The sequence below is a fragment of the Melospiza melodia genome, chromosome 1 (assembly GCF_035770615.1).
Source record: "Melospiza melodia melodia isolate bMelMel2 chromosome 1, bMelMel2.pri, whole genome shotgun sequence".
Lineage (NCBI taxonomy): Eukaryota > Metazoa > Chordata > Aves > Passeriformes > Passerellidae > Melospiza > Melospiza melodia.
The window spans coordinates 8282364-8301741 of record NC_086194.1 but is presented as its reverse complement, the minus strand read 5'-3'; the positions used below and the strand labels follow the sequence as shown (position 1 = coordinate 8301741).

Sequence of the window (19378 nt, the reverse complement as noted above, 5' to 3'; positions counted from 1 at the left end):
TGCTGTCCCCCTGCCATGGGCACCACCATCCCAAATTGCTCAGAGTCCCTTCCAACCTGGCCTTGAACACTTCCAGGGATGGAGCATCCATAACTTTTCTGGGCAACCTGTGCCAGGCCATCATCTTGCTCACAGTAAAGAATTCCTTCCTAATATCCCTTCAAAACCTACTCACTTCTCTCTTGAGCTGTTGAAAATAAGGAATTTCTTGTTTGCTTTTCAGGCCTTTTCACAGAATTCACAGAATCACTGGGTAGGAAGAGACCTTCAAGGTCATCGAGTCCAACCCAGCCCCAACACCTCAACCAAACCCTGGCACCCAGTGCCACATCCAGTCTGTTTTTAAAGACATCCAGGGATGGTGACTCCACCACCTCCCTGGGCAGCCATTCCAGAACTTTGTCACTTTTTCCATAAAAAACTTTTCCCTAATATCCAACCTGTATATTTCCCTTGGTGCAGCTTGAGGCTGTGTGCTCTGGCTGTGTCAGTGCTGCTGCAGACAGAGCCCAGCCCCAGCTGAGCACAGGCACCTTTCAGGAGCTGCAGAGAGTGATGAGGGCACCCCTGAGTCTCCTTTTCTCCAGGCTGAGCACCCCCAGCTCCCTCAGGGGTTCCTCACAGGGTTTGTGTTCCCAGCCCCTCTCCAGCCTCGTTGCCTCCTCTGGATGCCCTCAAACATCTCAACATCCTTCCCAAACTGAGGGGCCAGAGCTGGACACAGCGCTCAAGGTGGGACCTCATCAGTGCCAAGTACAGGGGAAGGATGAGCTCCCTGCTCCTGCTGGCCACACCATTCCTGATACAGGCCAGGATGGCCTTCTTGGCTACCTGGGCACACTTCTGGCTCGTGTTCAGTCACTGTCACCAGCACCCCCAGGTCCCTTTGTGCCTGGGCACTGTCCAGCCACACCGTCCCCAGCCTATGGCACTGCAGGGGTTATTGTAGCCAAAATGCAGAACCTGGCACTTGGACTTATTAAACTTCATCTTGTTAGACTCTGCTCATCCACCCAGCCATTCCAGGTCTCTCTGCAGAGGACATGCAGCCATTTGAGCAGCTTCACTCTCAGGAGCAGATGACTGGTGTGCATGCATTTTGTATACAATTTTGGATAATCAAGCAGAATTAAATTATATAGGATTAAGTTTAGTGGAGCTGTGCATTTAGTCTTGACAGAGCTGAAGAAAACTTCAATGACTCTTCTCCTGAAATGCATCTTTGGCCTCTTGGATACGCTCAGGCATTTTCAAAATATGAAATCCTCGTTGGACCTGCAGATTATGCCAAGTTAAAACAGATCTATGATGGATGAGCAGGGAAGCACCAAATATTCTGTACTCACATTGTCCATCAGGAGCACTTCTGTAAGCTGCCTTTTTGGCAAATTGTCTTCTCTCTGTAATTTACTTTAAATCCCTCTGTTCACAGTATTGGTTGATGTATCTGGAACTTAGTCCCAGTCACCCCCAGCCAACCCCACCTTGCTGGCCTCTCTCTCATAAATTTTCTGATGTTTTATATCCTCCAGGTTTTGCTGTTACTTTCCTTTAAGGATGCTTGTGGTGGCTGGGGAATCTACATCTACCTTCTGTGTGTGTATACACAGAAAAAAAGTTGTAAATATTTGCTTTCCAGCTACAAGTAAAAATATAAAAGAAAATAAAAATGTCAAGAGTGAAGCTTTAAAAGAAACATATTCATGGCAAGTCTTTCAAAGCTGACCTCAGGTACACAGAATGTCTGAAGATGTCAGTGCTGGCTCTAAATCCTGTCCCTGAGGCACAACAACTGCAGTGACAGAACCCAGCACATACCTTCACATGTCAGCAGGAAGTATTTCAGATTGTGGCTGAAGGATGCACTGAAATAAGTGCAGTTTTCAATCAGATCACAGGACAGGCACCTCCTGTTGAAGTTCCCGTTTGTGCTTGCACTGAAAAAGTTAATACAATTCCATGAAGGTCACTGAGCAAATGTTATTTGAAAGCAACATTACTTGAACCTTTCTTTAGAACAAGAATATAAATCTAATGTGTCCAACATTAGCAAGAGACAAAGTATTTCCATTTGGTTGAGTTTAAATAGCAATGATGGATTTTTTTCCCCTCCTGCTTGAATAGAGAATATATAAATGGATACTGATGTCATTTTGCAAGGTCAGGTGATGATGAAGGAAGGTACAGTTTTTAAAAGAAAATGATGGTTGCAATTTCACAAGAGGAAGTAATAATTTGGTGGATGAAGGCATGAAACAAAGGAACAACATTTCAGCACTTATTTATATTATAACAGACAATAAAGAGCTGGAATTGCTTCCTCTAAGTTTCTTATTGGTTTCACCACTGGTCTGATTTGTTAGCTGCTACCTCAGAGGCCAAAGCCCTTTGTACAGGTTTAAATAAAAATCTTCTGCTCTTAAAACCCCCAAGCAGAAAGGAAAGGTTGTATTTAGGGATCTGTTGTTGAGGAAGGTAATGTGGGCTGTCCATTTGCTCACAGGTTTGCACCTAAGAGTCCAATAAATGTTGAAGAATTACAGATTACTAGCAAATATTATTAGATAGCATTTTGAAACTTCAAGAATAGTAACCAAGAGATCTTTCTAGTATTACTGTAAAGGAGAGGAGTGTTTTTTGCTACCCTTTCAAGAGATGAGGCTGAGCAACCTTTTTAGGATCACAGAGACTGAAATGAGTAATCATGGGCTCTTGTTTAGGCTCAGATTTTATCTCTGACTACAATCCTAATTAAATCTACTAAATCAAACACAAAAAAAGGAGGGGGAAAAACTCTCCTAAACAGGTCTTCATCTGCTCTGTCTCTGTTGTCTGTGTGGGGAGATGAGGCTGATGAGGTACCAGGGTGAGGTGGATGCTGACAAGGAGGAGTGGGGAGTGCTTTCACTCATGCCAGCAGCTCTTGAACTCTGCCTGGACTCTGTTTTTAAAGTGAGGTTTCCTTCTCATTTCAATAGAAATGAAGGGTTAATTTAATTATTAAAATTTTCTTCAGGAAAATAAACACTCAAAAAACTATGGAGTGCAGTGAACAGACATACAGGTCTTTAAAGGAAAAAAATATTCCATTACAGGTAATTTACTTTGCTCTACTTTCCTTCCCACTGAGGAAAAAAAAAAAAGATATGATGTCATGTGAGAGAAGGAAAATGTACTGACTGTCCCTTGTCCACTGATGCCTTCACCAGCTCTGCCCTTCATGGCAGATGCTGTGATGGCATCAGGGTGACTGAGAAGAAAAACAGGACAAATGGAATAATGATTCCAAAATGTTTATTTAAAAGTTTATGTTTCCTCCACTCTGTAATCTGCTTCTACAACATTTCACAATGGCAACACTACCAGTAGCTTGCTGTAAAACCAGCTTTTTACTCATCATATACTGAGGGACAATGCTAAAATCTTCTGGAACAGCAGAAAAAGGTTTGTAAACATAAAATATTGTTTATTCTTTTCAGTTTCATGAAGAGGTGAGCTACTATGAAATTTGTCAAAACCACTTTTGAAAAGTATAAAGACTATAAAGTCTATACCATTATTTTATATATCTCTGAATTCCTTCAAGTGCTAAGCAGTTCTATTGTGAACTATATTTTTGTGATAGTCAATCTTGACACCAATTTAAAATTTGAAATGATATGAGAAAACTTCTAAATGTAAAACATTTCCAAGTGTCAAGCATTTTGATTGCTATGGTTACACTGTTTCTTCCAGTGACAGACTGAAAGATCTTGCAACGCCATTAAAGAAAAAAACTTAAGAAACTGCTCCTACTCCAATTGCTTATGATTCGTGTAAAACTGAAGAAATGGGAAATTCTGTATATGAAGTTAGTAAAGCACAAACCTGTATAAATGTCTTCTTCTTGGTGAGTCTTCTGTGCTGTGGAAATAGCTGGAGGGGGAAAATAAAAGTGAATTGCACCTTTAGAAGGGTGTTTAGAAGTGTCTCATGCAACATCTTCACTCATACTGCCATTTTCATGATCTTGTAAAAGCAAGGCAAGTTTTAAACTGAACTAGGAAAGGATTCAGGGGGACACATCACTGAGAGGGTCAAGGAAGTAATTGCACACTGCACTGCAGTTAAAACAAGCATGGAAAACTTTGGGCCCTACACTGATCATGTCAGTGGATCAAAAAAGGATCAAGTGATTAAAAGGAAGACATCTACCTATTTACCTCAAGATTCATGGGTCAGAATTTATTTTAAAGCTCTTTCTTCTCTCTCTAGAGGAAGCTTTTACTTCTCTGGCCACATTTATTCTTTGCCCAGCTAGTCAGCTAATCAGAGCCTGAAGCTGAAGAACATTTTTTTGTCCTTGGTCTGTGCTGAGCTCCTCTCTGGATGAACAACACAGACTCTGCTGTGCACTGGCAGCTTCTGGAGGTAAAAGTGATGCTGCAGGAGGAGGCAACCTCAGTCCCACCTGTGAAATCTGATTTAAACCCCAGATGCATTTTGCGTGGATGATGCCAGAGCACAGGAGCAAATGTACATCCATGGTGTGAACAATGCCAGGAAGGGTTTTCATCCCTAATGGTCTGCACTTGCCTAGGCACACATCTTGATTCTACAAATTGTGTGTGCCATTTTCTGCTTGACTGGCCACTTAAAATGCCAATAAGGTTTTGGTGCTAGTCTGCTACTTAGGCCACCCCTGGGAGTGTTCAAGGCCAGGTTTGAGGGGGAACCTGGTCCAGTGGAAAGTGTCCCTGCTCACAGCAGGGAGATGGAACTGGATGCTCTTTCTCTGCCAAACCAAGCCATTCTGTGATTCTATATTTCTATGATTTTGTATTGTTCATAATATTGAAGTTATTGGTAATTGTAAGCATTCAAAATCTTGAGGAAGCACTGTGCTCTTAATGATCTCTCAAAGTTTATCAAATTCCACAGACTGTTTACTCCACTGTTCAGAGACCTTGAGTAACTGAGAGGTGAGAACCTTGTATCCACCCAAAAGTTTTTGTGGAAAGGAATCTGTTATTTGATTCCAGAAGCTGTCTAAATATTTTCTTATGTATTTGAAAAAGTGAATGTTTACAGAACTTATTTTAAAATCATAAAGAGCAAGTGTGAAGAAGTGTGGGTTTTCTTTCCTTGTTTTTCTTTTTTTTTTCTTCCTCTAATTCTAACTAAATACTTTTTAATTTTTTTTTTCTCACTGCATTGGTATTTTTGCAGGTCAACAAAAGATTCTTTCCAAAACTGACTGAAGTGTTTGATGGAAACAGGCTGCTTTCCTACAGAAGGAAATATCCGAAGTTACACCAGGAGAAATTACTTGTCTGCTAAAGTATATTTAACAGTCATAGAAAGAGACGCTTGAAATGTACAAATTATCCAAAATAACACAAATGTAGTATGTGAGAGGTTAAGCCAAAATGGAGACAGCTTCCCCTGCTTTCTTATCCCCAGCTCCTCACGCTCACAGGTTTCAGTGCTTGCACAACACCTTTGTAACTGACCCAGAGCCCAGGGCTAAACAAAGGAAGTCTGATTTGTCAGGCCAAAGTCTACTTACATTTTCTGCCTCTTTTCATCATATGCCAGTATCTTTGTCACATCCCAATCTCCAGATGTAATGGCCTGTAAGTCATCGTTGCTACTGTTGGGCTGCCAGAAGGAAAACAAAAGTATATTTCTTTATTGTTAAAACTTCTGAAAAAGGGAGCTCTTCTGGCTCCATTGTCCATGCAAAATAAACAAAACATCTGCAATTTCCACCACTACACCTGCCATTTATGTGAATCTGCAGGCACAGAAATAACAGAGAGTCAGAATCATCTTAACCATGACTCCACTGAAGACAATGAGGTGAATTCAGCCCAGAGCAACTTCAAACCCCTTCCTCTAATGCAGGTGCCCACATACTTCTATTTAATTTTTTATGGGAGGATGGAGATTTACTTATCTACAGCTAAGGTGACATCACAAAAACCAAACCAAACCAATAATAATGTTTGGAAAGAGACAGTCCACTGACCTTTTTCTTTGGAAATTCACATTACCTTATGCCCAAATGAAGTATCATTGGAGGTTTTCTTTTATGCCCAAGACTTTTTACATCTGCACCTCCCCATCTCATTGGTACAAGCACAGCCACTATTTTTTATTGCTGTCTGCCTCAGGTGAGACCCAGGGCAGCAGCAGGGAGTTACCTGTGAGGATGACATGGCAATGTGGTAGAAATGCCCACGTCCTCCCTGGGGAATGGCCCGGACGAAGAAAAACTTCCGACCGTCCCTGGAAAAAACGGGCTCTTCATTCTGTAAAAGCAGCAAAATTAGGGGTGTGTTAGTGCTAATTGGTTGCATTTAGAATTGCTCAGCCCTCCAACACTATGTAAAATGAATTCACAGCAAATAGAAAGTACTCTTTGACAGCAAGCTGAGGCAAACAAAGAGCCCACTGAACACTGGAGGAAGTTTTGAGTTTTGCTTCTTGCTCCTGGGAAAGCAGACACCTTTCAGCTGGGGGAGGACGGGCAGCAAGGAGAGTTCCTTGGCTATAAAGTCAATTCCCATTTTCAAAGCCAAAATGCACACACACAGCTGGCTGCCTGGGGCACTTGGAGCCTTTAGAACTGCTGTGACAAACCCTGCTTACCCTGCTGGAAGAACCTCTGTGTTCTTCCAAGGGAAACACAACTGAACAGCATTAACTGCTGTCTTTTCCTACTGCCTTACAAATGCTTATTTCACTGAATTATTTATGAAGGAGAGGATGAAGGAGAGGATCTCCTGCAGAACTCTGACACAGAGCTCCCAGGTGAACGTGGTGATTGACTTTTATAGGGTGACTGGAATGTCCCCCCAGGGACAGAAAGAGACTCAGCAGAAGCAAAATCAAACACCACAGTGGCAAGCAAGCATCACCTGGAAAGGAGCATTCTTTTTGTGAACAAGAACCCTGAGGCACATGAGAAGTCTCCACTACAGGAAAAGGTGGAACAGATCACCAGGGAAGGCAGAAAGTTGGTCCATGTGGTGGGATTCAGGAGCACTGAACCAACAGGACTGGCTACATGAAGCTAACTCCAAGTCTCTGTGACAAGTGTTCACAGGGATCTTAGGATGAGGGAAGAGACGAAGATCTGACTTTATTTTTCAGAAGGCTTGATTTATTATTTTATTATATACATTGTATTAAAACTATACTAAAAGAATAGAAGAAAAGATTTCATCAGAAGGCTGGCTAAGAATAGAAAAGAAGGAACGATAACAAAGGTTTGTGACTCAGACAGAGAGTCCAAGCCAGCTGACTCTTATTGGCCATTAATTACAAACATCCAACATGGGCCAATCACAGATCCACCTGTTGCATTCCCCAGCAGATAATCAATGTTTACATTTTGTTCCTGAGGCCTCTCATCTTTTCAGGAGGAAAAATTTTAAGGAAAGAATTTTTCATAAAAGATGTCTGTGACAGTGCTCACGGTGTGCTCTGGGGGTGTCCTGTGATATCATGATTTTCTGTGCCTGGATGGGCCCTTCCTTGTTTGGGCTTTGTTAACCTTTCTTTATCCAGGGCAATTCACAAGGAGATTGATGCCAGCCTTTTCTGGGTCCTCTGAAGTTCACTGTTAATCAAATCCCCTGACTTTCTGCTTGGCACATGCCAAGCACTGAACCACACTGAACCAGCAGGAACCTGATTGTACATGGAGACTTATGGCACAGCAAAGGAATAAACATTTTTATTTCCCATAAGCTAACACATTACTTTTACTCTATGTTCCTTTGCTCCTTTGTTCTTTACTGATTAATTCTTTTCTGCTGTTTATCAGATTTGTCATTGCTCTATTAGGTGTTCAAACTGTTCTTTTTGCCTTTTATTTTCCCCTGCTTAGGTTTTCAGTGTATTTTAAAATGTGCCCATTTGCAGCTTGTTGCAGCTCAATGAAATAATGGTTTCATTTATTTCTGACATTGTTCTGGAACCTGAAACACGAAACTCTTTATTATTTCCAAATGTCTTTCATGACAGCAGAAACCTCACGGAATAATGACTGTGATAGCTCAGGCAAACCTTCTGCTGGACAGGTTTTCCTTTGCTGAGGTAGGTAGCAATGAGCTCACCCTCCATTTCTGTATCTGTGCCTCCTGCATTATGTATTCCAGCAATATGTCTCTGCCAGTGAGAGCAGGCTTTGTGCTGATGAGTTTGAGGTTCATTCAGAGCTGCAGGGGACAGAGGTTCATGGCACAGGTGACAGATGTGATGGGCTGGTGATACAGGACAGTCTGTTTGCATGTTCCATTGCGGGAAAGGCAACACATGAATGAATGAGGCAGAACTTTGTGACAGAGATGATGGCTTACCCAGGGGGTAAATGGAGAGACAGGCTGAAATTCTCTTGGAACAGGATTTTATAATTTAGGGAGCTACACTGGGCACATAATTATTCTGCTTGTGATATGAGCTGTCAGAACCTTTTGTCAACTATTGTTGACTGAATCCCACAATAATAGAACAGAACAGCCCTCCTTGAAAATAATAGATGAGTTTAGTGCTAGTAAAGACAATACTTTTACTATGCAGCAGGTATGGGATATTTGGAAGTTTTTGTCACAGGAGGATTATAGACACAGCTGGAATCAGTAGGTGAAAAAAGGTATTGAACAAACTCATGTTTCATTAATACATTTTAAAGGATATGGCTATAGTCTCAAACGTCAGTAATCTTTTTGTTGTAGATGATAGTGAAATATGAGAAAGTTATGCCACCAGGTACTTCAGCTTTATTGGAAAAGGGAAGGTCATGGGAGGCTGCTGGAGGGCTCAGAACCTCCTGGAGGGTTCAGTGCTGGAGCTCAGAGCTGCACAACTCAGCTCAGTGTATCTGCAAATGGTCAGGAGAAGAAAACAAGGAGTGCCTCAGGGGCTTATCCTGAGTCTGGCAGAATCAGGATGGGTGAGGAGACAATGCTAAAGGCACTCTGAGCTTCTGTAGATCCTAGAGAGGGACACAAAGTCCTGGTGTAAAGAATAACAATTAAAGAGAAAAAGGTAGAGTGTATTCAGTTGTGTTTGGAGAGGGATCACTGAGAATCACTGGATCTGCAGCCACCTAAGACTTCTCTGGCAAAACAAGGGAAGATAAGGTGTGTGCAGGATGGTGTGGAGTGCACAGGTGTCTCTGACTTTGGGGATTTGCATGATCAAACACACATCAGGACAAATGTTTGAAAGAGGAATTAACTGATTTATGGTGAGCTGGAATTTATGAAAGATTAGTGGGCACAGAAGGACAGCTCCACCAAACCCACCCACACATTAACATGGGGCAAACAATCCTCAGATTTCGGCACCACACATTGCAGCTCCAAACTGGTTTGTCCATGCTCAACACACTCCCAGCCCTTCTACAGGGCCTCACATGCTCTTGGACACATTTCCCCACAGAAATTAGTGGTAAAGCAGATTCTTTGCATGTTGGTTTTATTACTGACTGAGAGTTATACTTCCATAAGAATTATGATTTTCTGGTTTGTCCTCAGGTTTTAAAAAGGAAACAAACTAATCTGAATAACTGGATCCTTTCCAATTGATTCTCTGATGCATTTTCCCTTCCTCAAGGGAGTAGTAAAAGAAAAACGGTGCCAGGTTTTCATCACCTCCACCTTTTAGGAGAGTGAGTCTTTAGCTTCAGACTGAGGTCATCTAAAACAATGGGCAAACAGGACTGGAAAGAAAAATGCAACCCAAAGAAGCTGTTATCAGGGGAGGGCAGGCAGCCCATGCAGGCAGTTTTAGAGGTTATAGGTCTCTAAACAATTTTATGGTCTCCTGGTCCTGCCAATGTCAATGCCAAAGACTGCAGCCTTTGATGGAGTTGCAATTGCACCCTGGTTTCTAATGAAATCTTTCTTTCAGGTCACATTCACAATTAAATAAATAAAACAATTAAAATGCCACTAAAGTTTATCATCAGCAGGTGCTCAGAAATTGCCTGATTTCTCCCTTGCTGAATCATTGCCTGTACATGACCATCCCTAGAACTACTGGAAAAAGGCTTCTTCACAGAAATTGAAACAAAATTGTTTACAGCCATAATTAGTGTTTCAAACAGTTTGCGTATTTAAGCAAAAGCATGAGTGAAGTTCAGTCTGGCTCTTGTGATCAAAAGTGCACAAGCAAGTATATAAATAAAAGAAATATAAACTTGCAGAGCCCCTAGGCAGTTTTAGTGAACATGTGCCACCTCATCTGACAAAGAGTGACAGATGTTTTTAACAATTCCTGCGTAAATATTCTTCATTATACTTTGGGTAGTTTATTCTTTGGGTAGTTTATTCCATTTTTCAGCTGCACAGGGAGTGGCTGCATTATTTCTCCTTGCCTGTGTTGGAGAGAGGCTCTGCAAAGATTTTGGACTTGCATAAAATATATTTATGAACTTGAGCCCAGAAGGAAACAAGAGATTGTTTACCACGACCTTCCAAACACAAACTTTTAAATGCCACTGAGTCACCAAACTACCTAACAACAAAATTCAAATTCATGGCTTGTATGCTTTATCTCAGATCTCCCAGGATTTCAGGCAGCTGAAAAAAGTCAACCCTGTCATCCTTGGAGATCACCTCGTGTCCCTGTTGAGTGTTGTCTTGTCTCCTGCTCCCAGCTGACTGTTTGTCCCTATGAAATTCCCAGGAAAAAGGTAAAATCTGTGCAAAAATCCTTTCAAACCAGGCATATGGAGAATTTTAAAGGAGTATTTAAAAAAAACAAGGTAAGCAGTTGGATTCCTGGGTCCTGCTGATTTAAAATTGGGACACTGCTCACAAGGAGGTGTTTGGGGTGGGCTGAGCCCTGCCCAGGGTCCCTTGGCTGTGTGACCCCACTGCCACCACCCTGGTGTCTCACTTGCAAACACTTATATTGAAATGTCTCAACCAAGGAGTCTTCATCCTGAGCCCAGCCACACTCCTGAGCTCCTTCAGCAGCTGCCTGATGTGCAATTCATCTCCTTCTTGATGAGGTTAGTGGACCCAAACCAGCATTTAACATTTTCACATCATCCTCAAAGTCAGGCACACATGCCATGAAAATACCTTTCCAGTTATCTAGATTATTGTGTCATAGAATAAAAGGCAAATATAGGAAATACAATTATCCTAGTAATCATGTTCAGTCAAAATTAGAATTTTAGGTAATTTTGTTGTCAGAAATACTGGCAAAAGAGCTATATGATTCTTCAGACTGCTACAAAGGCTTTTGAAGGATGCTATCAAATGACTCCAAAGTCCATAGAAAATGCTATTTTGGTTTAGCACTGAGATGTCTGACTCATTTGGCTGTAATGAACATCCTTCTCTAACATTAAACTAAGAGTGTGCTCTCAAACTAAGTATATGCTTTTTGGAGATGTAGTAAAACAAAATGTATTTCCCTGGAGCAAGCCCATTAGAGACTGACAGATCATTTACTTCAGATATGAGGATAAAGCACTATCTTTTAATGCCTGTCCACGTGGCAGGTGATGAAATAACCACAGCAGTGTAAAAACACAAGTTCTATTATGCTGTATTAGTAATAGAAAACACAGATTCTACTATACTGCAGTAAATAGCAATGAAAGGATTATTTCACTGCTATTGCATTCAAATTTATAAAATAAATAATGCCAGGTAAGAGTGGGTTGTTGTTTTTTTTCTTTTAATATGCAATATCTGGACAATTTAATTTTCCCTTGATTTGGCTTGTCTTTTAAGCTTTTGTTTCCCACTCAAGCCAATACAGTCCTTACGAATGTAAAGAATATTTCAGCACCATTTTTACTCTATATCAGCAAAAGATTATTTTAAATGCTTGGAGCACAAAATCTATTTCCCCATAAAATCAGTTTTCATGTGGATCACACACAGTCCATTGCTGCAGGACAGCCACTGGAACAGAGGAGAGCATTGCTCTTGCTGTGAACTGATGAAGTGCCATTTCTACAGGGTCTCGGCTCCTCTGAGCAGGCTGTGACAAAAATTTGAAATGCTTTAAATCTGGACTTGAAAAAATATATTGAACAAGCTATTTTGTGACACGCTGCTCCCTGTCTGGTGTTCATACAAGGCTGGAAAAACAGTTTGGTGTTGTGGCTGAATCGAGATCACAGCTTCTCTCTCAAAAAAAGCTTCATTTAATCTGAGGTCCCTTCACAAACTGAATCCTGGGCAAGTGTTATATATGATATATAAGTGACTCAACAGTCTATCTGCATGGTTTTGTCTCTGAATGGACAGAGATCCTCTCAATAAAATGACCAGAAAACAACAACAACCACAAAAGTGTTTGAACTGTCATTAAACTGTCATCATCAGTGTCAGGGCAGGGTATGAAGGGTTGTCTCTGAGGCTGATGAGTCAGAAACTGCCAGTTCTCATATATATATATATATATATATATATATATATATATATATATACAGATACTCCCACCCACATCAGCTTTTCATCTCTTTAAAATACAACTAAATTGCAGGCTAAGGACTGTTGGACCAACCAGAGTGGATGGCACCTTTACTGAGAACTTGTTTGTTACTGAGAAGCTCTTTTCTGTTACACACATCATGCCATCTTCCAAGCAGCTCTCTCAAATCTGGAAATCAGCTTTTTCTCTTTGGGGAAAAACTCAGCGAAGAAATTATCCTACCAAAAACTTGACTACAAGGGGAAGATCACTCTTACCTGTCTGTGCAGCCAGGCATCACTCTCATCTTCATGTTTCTAAAAGACAAAAAGATCATTAATACCATACTTGTCATATATTATGTTTTGCCTATCAATGCATGAAGCTGTTGGATTGGAGCTGAAAAGTTGCTCAGAAATACAGAGAAACTGTTTAAATATGTGCTTCTGGAGTGGAATCCAGTGGTTGCTTTTCTTGACTTTCCTCCCTGGTGGATAAACATTCACTAGCTCAAGAAAGCATTTTACACATACAGAAAAAAACACATAAATCCAAAAGATGTACTATTCCCCAAAGAAATAAATCTTAAGAAATAAATAAAGGCTGAAATGAAAGTTTTTAAGAAAAAAACTTACCACCATGCTCTATGCACAGAATTGTATGATCTTTTTCAAGGGATGGGTGTATTAGAACAATTTTATACAGTGGAAATGCATGCCAGTTTAAATGGTGGAATCTGCTAATGGAATCTGCTGATCTTATATCAATACACCATTTGTGTTAGTGCATTTATAGAAGGGATTAATTAACTACAATTAAGGTATGCGTAGATAAGCATGAGCTTGTTTTGGTGCCATTAAATACATATAATGCAGCTTGAATGTTGCAAAGGTATTTAGGTTGCAAATTGTTGCTTGTGTGTGGGTAAAGGTAATCAAGACAGGTAATCACTCTCCCTTCAAACACAGAATGTTCTTGGATTACTGGGTGTTAAAAAAAATTAAAAATTGAACACTGTTTATGTTCTGTCTGACAAAATTAATGTGTTCCAGCTGGCTTTTCACCATGAAAAATAAGTGTAATAGTTTCTCCATGCATGGGTTTTGGACAGTGATGGCAAGTGAGTGCTCTGCAGACCCCTCCTACCTTGGTGCAGACCCCCGTGGTGGCGTCACAGAGCGTCAGGATGGACACGTTCTGGGCCCTGTTCAGCCAGTTCACTGCCACCTTGGTGCTGGTGGCCCATTTCACCATGGTGATGTAGTAATCCCTGCAAACACATACACACAGGAACCAGATCACAACACTGCCATCCTGAACTGCCACATGGCAGAGCATCTGCTGCAGGCAAACGGGCCAGGAGAGAGCTGTGGTTTTAGAGAACATCATGTCCTGATGTATCCAGACTGCTTTATGTATGGATTTCAACCCCTAAAAATGACATTTTTAGGACTGAGCAGGTGTTTTATCGGCCACTTCTGGAAGTTATTTTCAAAGAAGAGACGAATACAGAGATAAAGAATCTTTCAAGCTATTCTGTCTTCCAAGAGGGATTGAACTGCCTGGAGCTACACATTTATGCACAGGTGGAAAAGAAATTGCAAACCATTTCCATTCTGAGCACACTGAGGTGAGCTGACTCAGACCCATCACTATCAATGGCTGGGTTCTTGATGCTTATGAAAAGCTGATGGCCTGCTGGCTACACACCAAAGTGTCCAGGAGTGTTGTATTAAAAGACAAATAGTAAGAAGGATGGAGTTTGGAGTGACACAGGGTTCCTGTGAAGCAGATGCAGCTGGTTGCCATAAAGACATCAGCAGAGATAGTTTGCATGAGCAAAACCACCCTCCTACACTGCCTGCACCATTTATTGCTGGACATTTTCAGGTTGTGATGATACTTGGAGCAAGCCATGGGTGTGGGCTGCACAGTCCTGTAATTGATACCTCCAGGAAAAGTCCCATTCAATAGTGAGGACTGCAGCCACCTGGGCTGGGCTGGAAAATGCAGAAAAAAATTCTGCATTTATTGAATAAATTCAATAAAGGATGGTTGCTTTCTCAGAGCCAGGGCATGATGCTACCAATATCCACCTCTGCAGCAATTCAGGGCTCCACCACTTCATTTGTAGGGCACAACTCTGGCTGAACTGCCAAAGCTATGATGTTATAATATTCTGCTGGGCCATGTGGGCCAAGACATCCTTAAAGCATAATAAGACTTTTTACAGCACGCAGTCTATAAAAAATTTATTAGTTCATTTGTTTGCTATAAAATATGTATAAGGAATTGTTGCTCTCGTTGGAAATAATGCTCTGTGTCACAGGAGAGCCCTTTGTGTTCTGGCAAGAGCTCCTGCATATACTGAATAGAAAGGGCAAAAGCACAAAGGTCTGTTTGTCTAGAAAAATAACAAGCTGGAAATTGATTTTGTACTTTTCAGTAATATTTAGTGCCTGAAATTGGCTGCAGGGAAAATGAACAAAAGGCCTCAATGCTTGCATCTACTGAACTAGAGGGAAGAATATGCCCAGGTGAGACAACAGCAATCTGAAAATTTAGAGCCTGAAATAAAATTGTAATTTTACTCTTCATCAGCAACAGTGTAGGCCCTAAGAGGAAAAAAAACCAACACAGCAAAATTAAACTGTATAGCTGTCTCTTCTTTCTCTCCAAAATGAACTGAGCAGATTCAGTCTCCCCAGAAAAGGATTGTGATTTTAGTACTTATTGTGGCTTGGAGCATTTCTTCTATAAATCCAATTTAAAGTTTCAAGGACATATATTCAATTTTTACATCCCTCTCACTGTTTGAACACAGGAGCCACAGTTCTTTCTCAGGAACTTTTGATTTTTATTTTGGGTGAATCATGGTCTTCCCTACCACCCCAGAGAAGGGCATGGAGTCTCAATTCCCCTCTGAACCCTCTTCCAGTCATCAAGATCATGGATAACCCATCAATTTCCCTTGATGACTCTTCCAGTCATCAAGACCATGGATAACCCAGCCCACAGGTAACTGCAGATACCTGGATAGTCATTATTCTAGTTTTTTGAGTAGTGGGGAGTCTTAAATTTCATTTACTCCCCTTCGCATCTCTTCTATAGGGACACCCAAGTTTTATGGTTCTCATTTTGCAGAGGAAAATGAGACAAGAAAGTGTGATTCATCTCAGCTAATGTTCAACATCTGCTGCTCCTGCAGCTGCACTGGTTGAGCACCAGTGGAGAGAAATGGGAAATCAGTGCAATTGCCAAGCCCTCTCTGCCTGACCTGTCCCACAATTTATGTGGAGCTGATTTAAGGGAGAACTTGCTTCTTCCATAGAACAAAATACCAGCAGGTCCTTGAGCACTGCATTTACAGACATCCACAGCAGAGCAAAAGGGAAGGGACACCCTGCATGAGCCCTGCCAGGAAGGGTGAAGCCATCCTGGGTTTTGCGATGGATTTGCACATCCCGGTATAGACATTTTTGGTTTGGTTTGAATCATCTGAGACTGAGGTTATTGTGCAGCAGCCTCGTCCATGCCCCAGCTCTCCATGGCAGGAATCCCAAATAGGAGGTGTGACCCTACAGTGTGAATATCTGCAGCATGGCCATGGTGACAAAGCCACAAACAGCACAAAGAGCAGACAGGGACTCATGACAGGCCAAGGGACAGGCAGCAGCCCAGCCCATGGTGCCTGGGCACAGACACTGCCTCACAGCCAGACTGGAGTTGTCTGAGTTTTTCCATTATTTATTTGTTTCTGGCCCATGCAAGGGCCAGTGATGATTTCTGCACTTGAGAGAGATAATATCATCCCTCAATTTGCCACCTGAGAGGCAAATACGAGAAATAAGCTGGGTGATGATCCAATTCTGACCATCTTCAGATGAAACTCTTGAGGTCCAGTGGTTTTCACCAAAATAAAAAATGCCTGTCAGGCATTGAATGCTATAGTACTACTTTTCACTCTTCAATTTCCACCCCTTCTCTTCACTGTCTTTTTTTCACAGAAGAGCATAGCATTGGAGAAAACTTGACAAAAATGTTCAGAATGAAAGATATTTAAAAAAGACAAATGATCAATATTGTACATTTCACCCACAAATATGTTTTCCTGTCATCAGCTTTGCTTCGTTTTTTCTTGTTTATTTTCCTCTTTGTTTATTTTATTTTATTTTATTTTATTTTATTTTATTTTATTTTATTTTATTTTATTTTATTTTATTTTATTTTATTTCATTTCATTTCATTTTATTTTTTGGTTTTAACTGAAAAATATCCAATTTCTGTGGAAAATTTCTGGCTTCTTTCAATTTTGAAAGAAAAAAAGGCCGTGGCATATCTCCACTTTATTCTCAGCTTTATTAATTGTACTAAATCACTTTGCTCCAGATAAAAAGAACACGAAATCCCACTCTGTCCATATATCATCTGCACTGAGCACACTGAAATGCTTCAGATAGGATGGGTCTGCTGGAAGATCCTTATCACCAGCTTCCCCTGCTTTCTTGAGACTCCCTTCTGTAACTGAATGTACAGTACATCCCTCTTGCCTGTTTTAATAACATTTTATCACATTGATCTTCTCATTTCAGAAAACATATGCATAATGAAAATACACCCCTATTGCTCTGGCAGCACTACTTCTGTCATCCCTAGAGATGGCAATTGCCATGGTTTTGATGAAATATACAGGCACTAATTAATTATGATGTATTTTGCATCATTTTGGAATATTGATTGCAAATAAATAAATTATGGCCACCCATAACCATATAGAACAAATTTATGAACAACACTTGGATCCTGCAGTCAGGAATTATTGCTGTAATTAAAACCTTTCTGAGTCTCTCTGTTCACAGAGAATGCTACCAAAGAGAAATTATATTGTTCAGGAGCCACCATTCTGTTACTGTGATGGGGATACTGTGATCCTGAATTCCCACTTGCTGTAGACAGGTGTGAAGTTTTATTTTTGAAAGGCAAGTACCCATTTGGTTTGGCCACAGGTCATACATCTTCTTTTGCATAAATATGTTTGGATTAATTCAAAGCTATTCAGTGTAAGTCTGTTATAATATAGCATTCTATAAAATACATGTAAAAAATGAGTTCATGAAAAAAATAAAAAAGCAGATTTACACAAAATGAAACTTTCTGATAGCAGCAGAGAAAGGTCCAGTGTTAAAAACTGAAAAATTATCTTGAAAATTCCCCAAAGGAACTGGGGCCATCATTGAAGGGTGAGAAAGCACCTACCTCATTCTCTGATCATCTGGGGGAGTCATTTCCAGGTCGTGAGTGGGTCCATTCAGACCAATCACGTGCAAAGAAATGGTTGGATTTTCCATTCCAGCCTGGAGTTTAGAAAAGAATAAATTACCATGCGATATACAACACAGAATGGTTTTGATTTATTGCATCCCCATGGATTATGAAAAGCATTCCCATTGAATGGGAGATGGATTGGACTGCTGTGGTCTTTCACAGGGAGGCTGCAAATCCAGGGATGTGGCACAGAGGTGTGGAGAGGCTGGCAGGCACAAAAAAAGGGCAGTTTTACTCAGGACACTTCTAACCTTAGTAAAAAACCCCTACTTTTCATGGCAACTAGAAATCTTGCTATTTCCTGCACCTTTTGACAAAAGATTGTCTAATGGGATGATGGCTGATACAGTGAAATACTGATTCATTTTGTACTGTAGGAAAGGGCAGGGCATCTCCTGCTGAACCATTGATTTCCACAAAACCTGCATATTTGTGGGTATCTCTCCTGTTAAATTATGCTCCAATTTGAGCCAGCATGTGAGGTCTTAGGCAACCAGTGCTTAAAGTAAGAAACCCAGAAGGAATGAGTGCAGCAGACCCCCCTGTGCTGCTTTAGAGCAGGAAATTACAGCAATACCAGCAGCAGTGAGTCTGTGCTGCTGGAGAGCTGTGCCAGTGCTGGGCACTCCCTGCAGGTCTGCAGCCAAGGGCAGATTGGCTCTTAGGTCTTTTTCTGTCTTTCAGGCACAGCAAACCTCTAAAAGCAATGTCTCCTCTGACATTAAGCTGTCCTGGATAGTCTAAGGATGCCCAAATACTACATTTTCCTTCTAAACAAAAGGGAATCTATGTAAATATAGAATATATGTATGTATGTGTCTATCTATCTATCTATCTATCTATCTATCTATCTATCTATCTATCTATCTATCTATCTATCTATCTATCTATCATCTATCATTATCTATCTATCTATCTATCTATCTATCTATCTATCTATCTATCTATCTATCTATCTATCTATCTATCTATTATCTATATCTATCTCTATCTGTTATCTATTAATCATCTATATCTATCTATCATCTATCTATCTATCTATCTATCTATCCATCTATCTATCTATCTATCTATCTATCTATCTATTATCTATATCTATCTCTATCTATCTGTTATCTATTAATCATCTATATCTATCTATCATCTATCTATCTATCTATCTATCTATCTATCTATCTATCTATCTATCTATCTATCTATCTATCTATCTATCCATCTATCTATCCATCTCTCTATCTATTATCTATATCTATCTCTATCTATCTGTTATCTATATATTAATAATCTATATCTATCTGTCTCTATCTATCTGTTATCTATCTATTATCTATCTCTCTATTTCTCTATCTCTCTATCTCTCTATCATCTATCAATAAAAAAATCTAAATATGTAAATGTATCTAAATATAGAAACATGTCTAAATATAGAAACATATCCAAACACAGAAATTAAGAAATTCCAAGCCCTCAGACACCAGCAACTCCAGCCTGGAGACAAATCCACAGATTACATCCAACTTCCACCCATTCCAGCATGGAAGGACAATTGCTCTTGTGTGTGTAAAAAGCAAGGATTTTTAAATTTTATTTTCATTGTACACAGAGTAACTAATTGTCATAGAAC

The 19378-nt window shown here is 40.4% G+C and overlaps 1 protein-coding gene across 5 annotated transcripts in view; it reads right to left on the bottom strand.

Moving 5' to 3' along the window:
* The window catches only part of DPP6 (dipeptidyl peptidase like 6), a 574879-nt gene that overhangs the window by 40796 nt on the left and 514705 nt on the right, over nt 1-19378 (bottom strand). For all 5 annotated transcript variants that reach the window (XM_063181571.1, XM_063181626.1, XM_063181427.1 and 2 more), the window contains exons 10-16: nt 17686-17783; nt 13576-13699; nt 12708-12746; nt 6186-6293; nt 5549-5640; nt 3868-3915; nt 1819-1937 (exon numbers count right to left, since the gene is read on the bottom strand). In XM_063181571.1, the coding sequence (XP_063037641.1) occupies nt 1819-1937; nt 3868-3915; nt 5549-5640; nt 6186-6293; nt 12708-12746; nt 13576-13699; nt 17686-17783 (628 nt within the window). The remainder of the gene's footprint in view (nt 1-1818; nt 1938-3867; nt 3916-5548; nt 5641-6185; nt 6294-12707; nt 12747-13575; nt 13700-17685; nt 17784-19378) is intronic.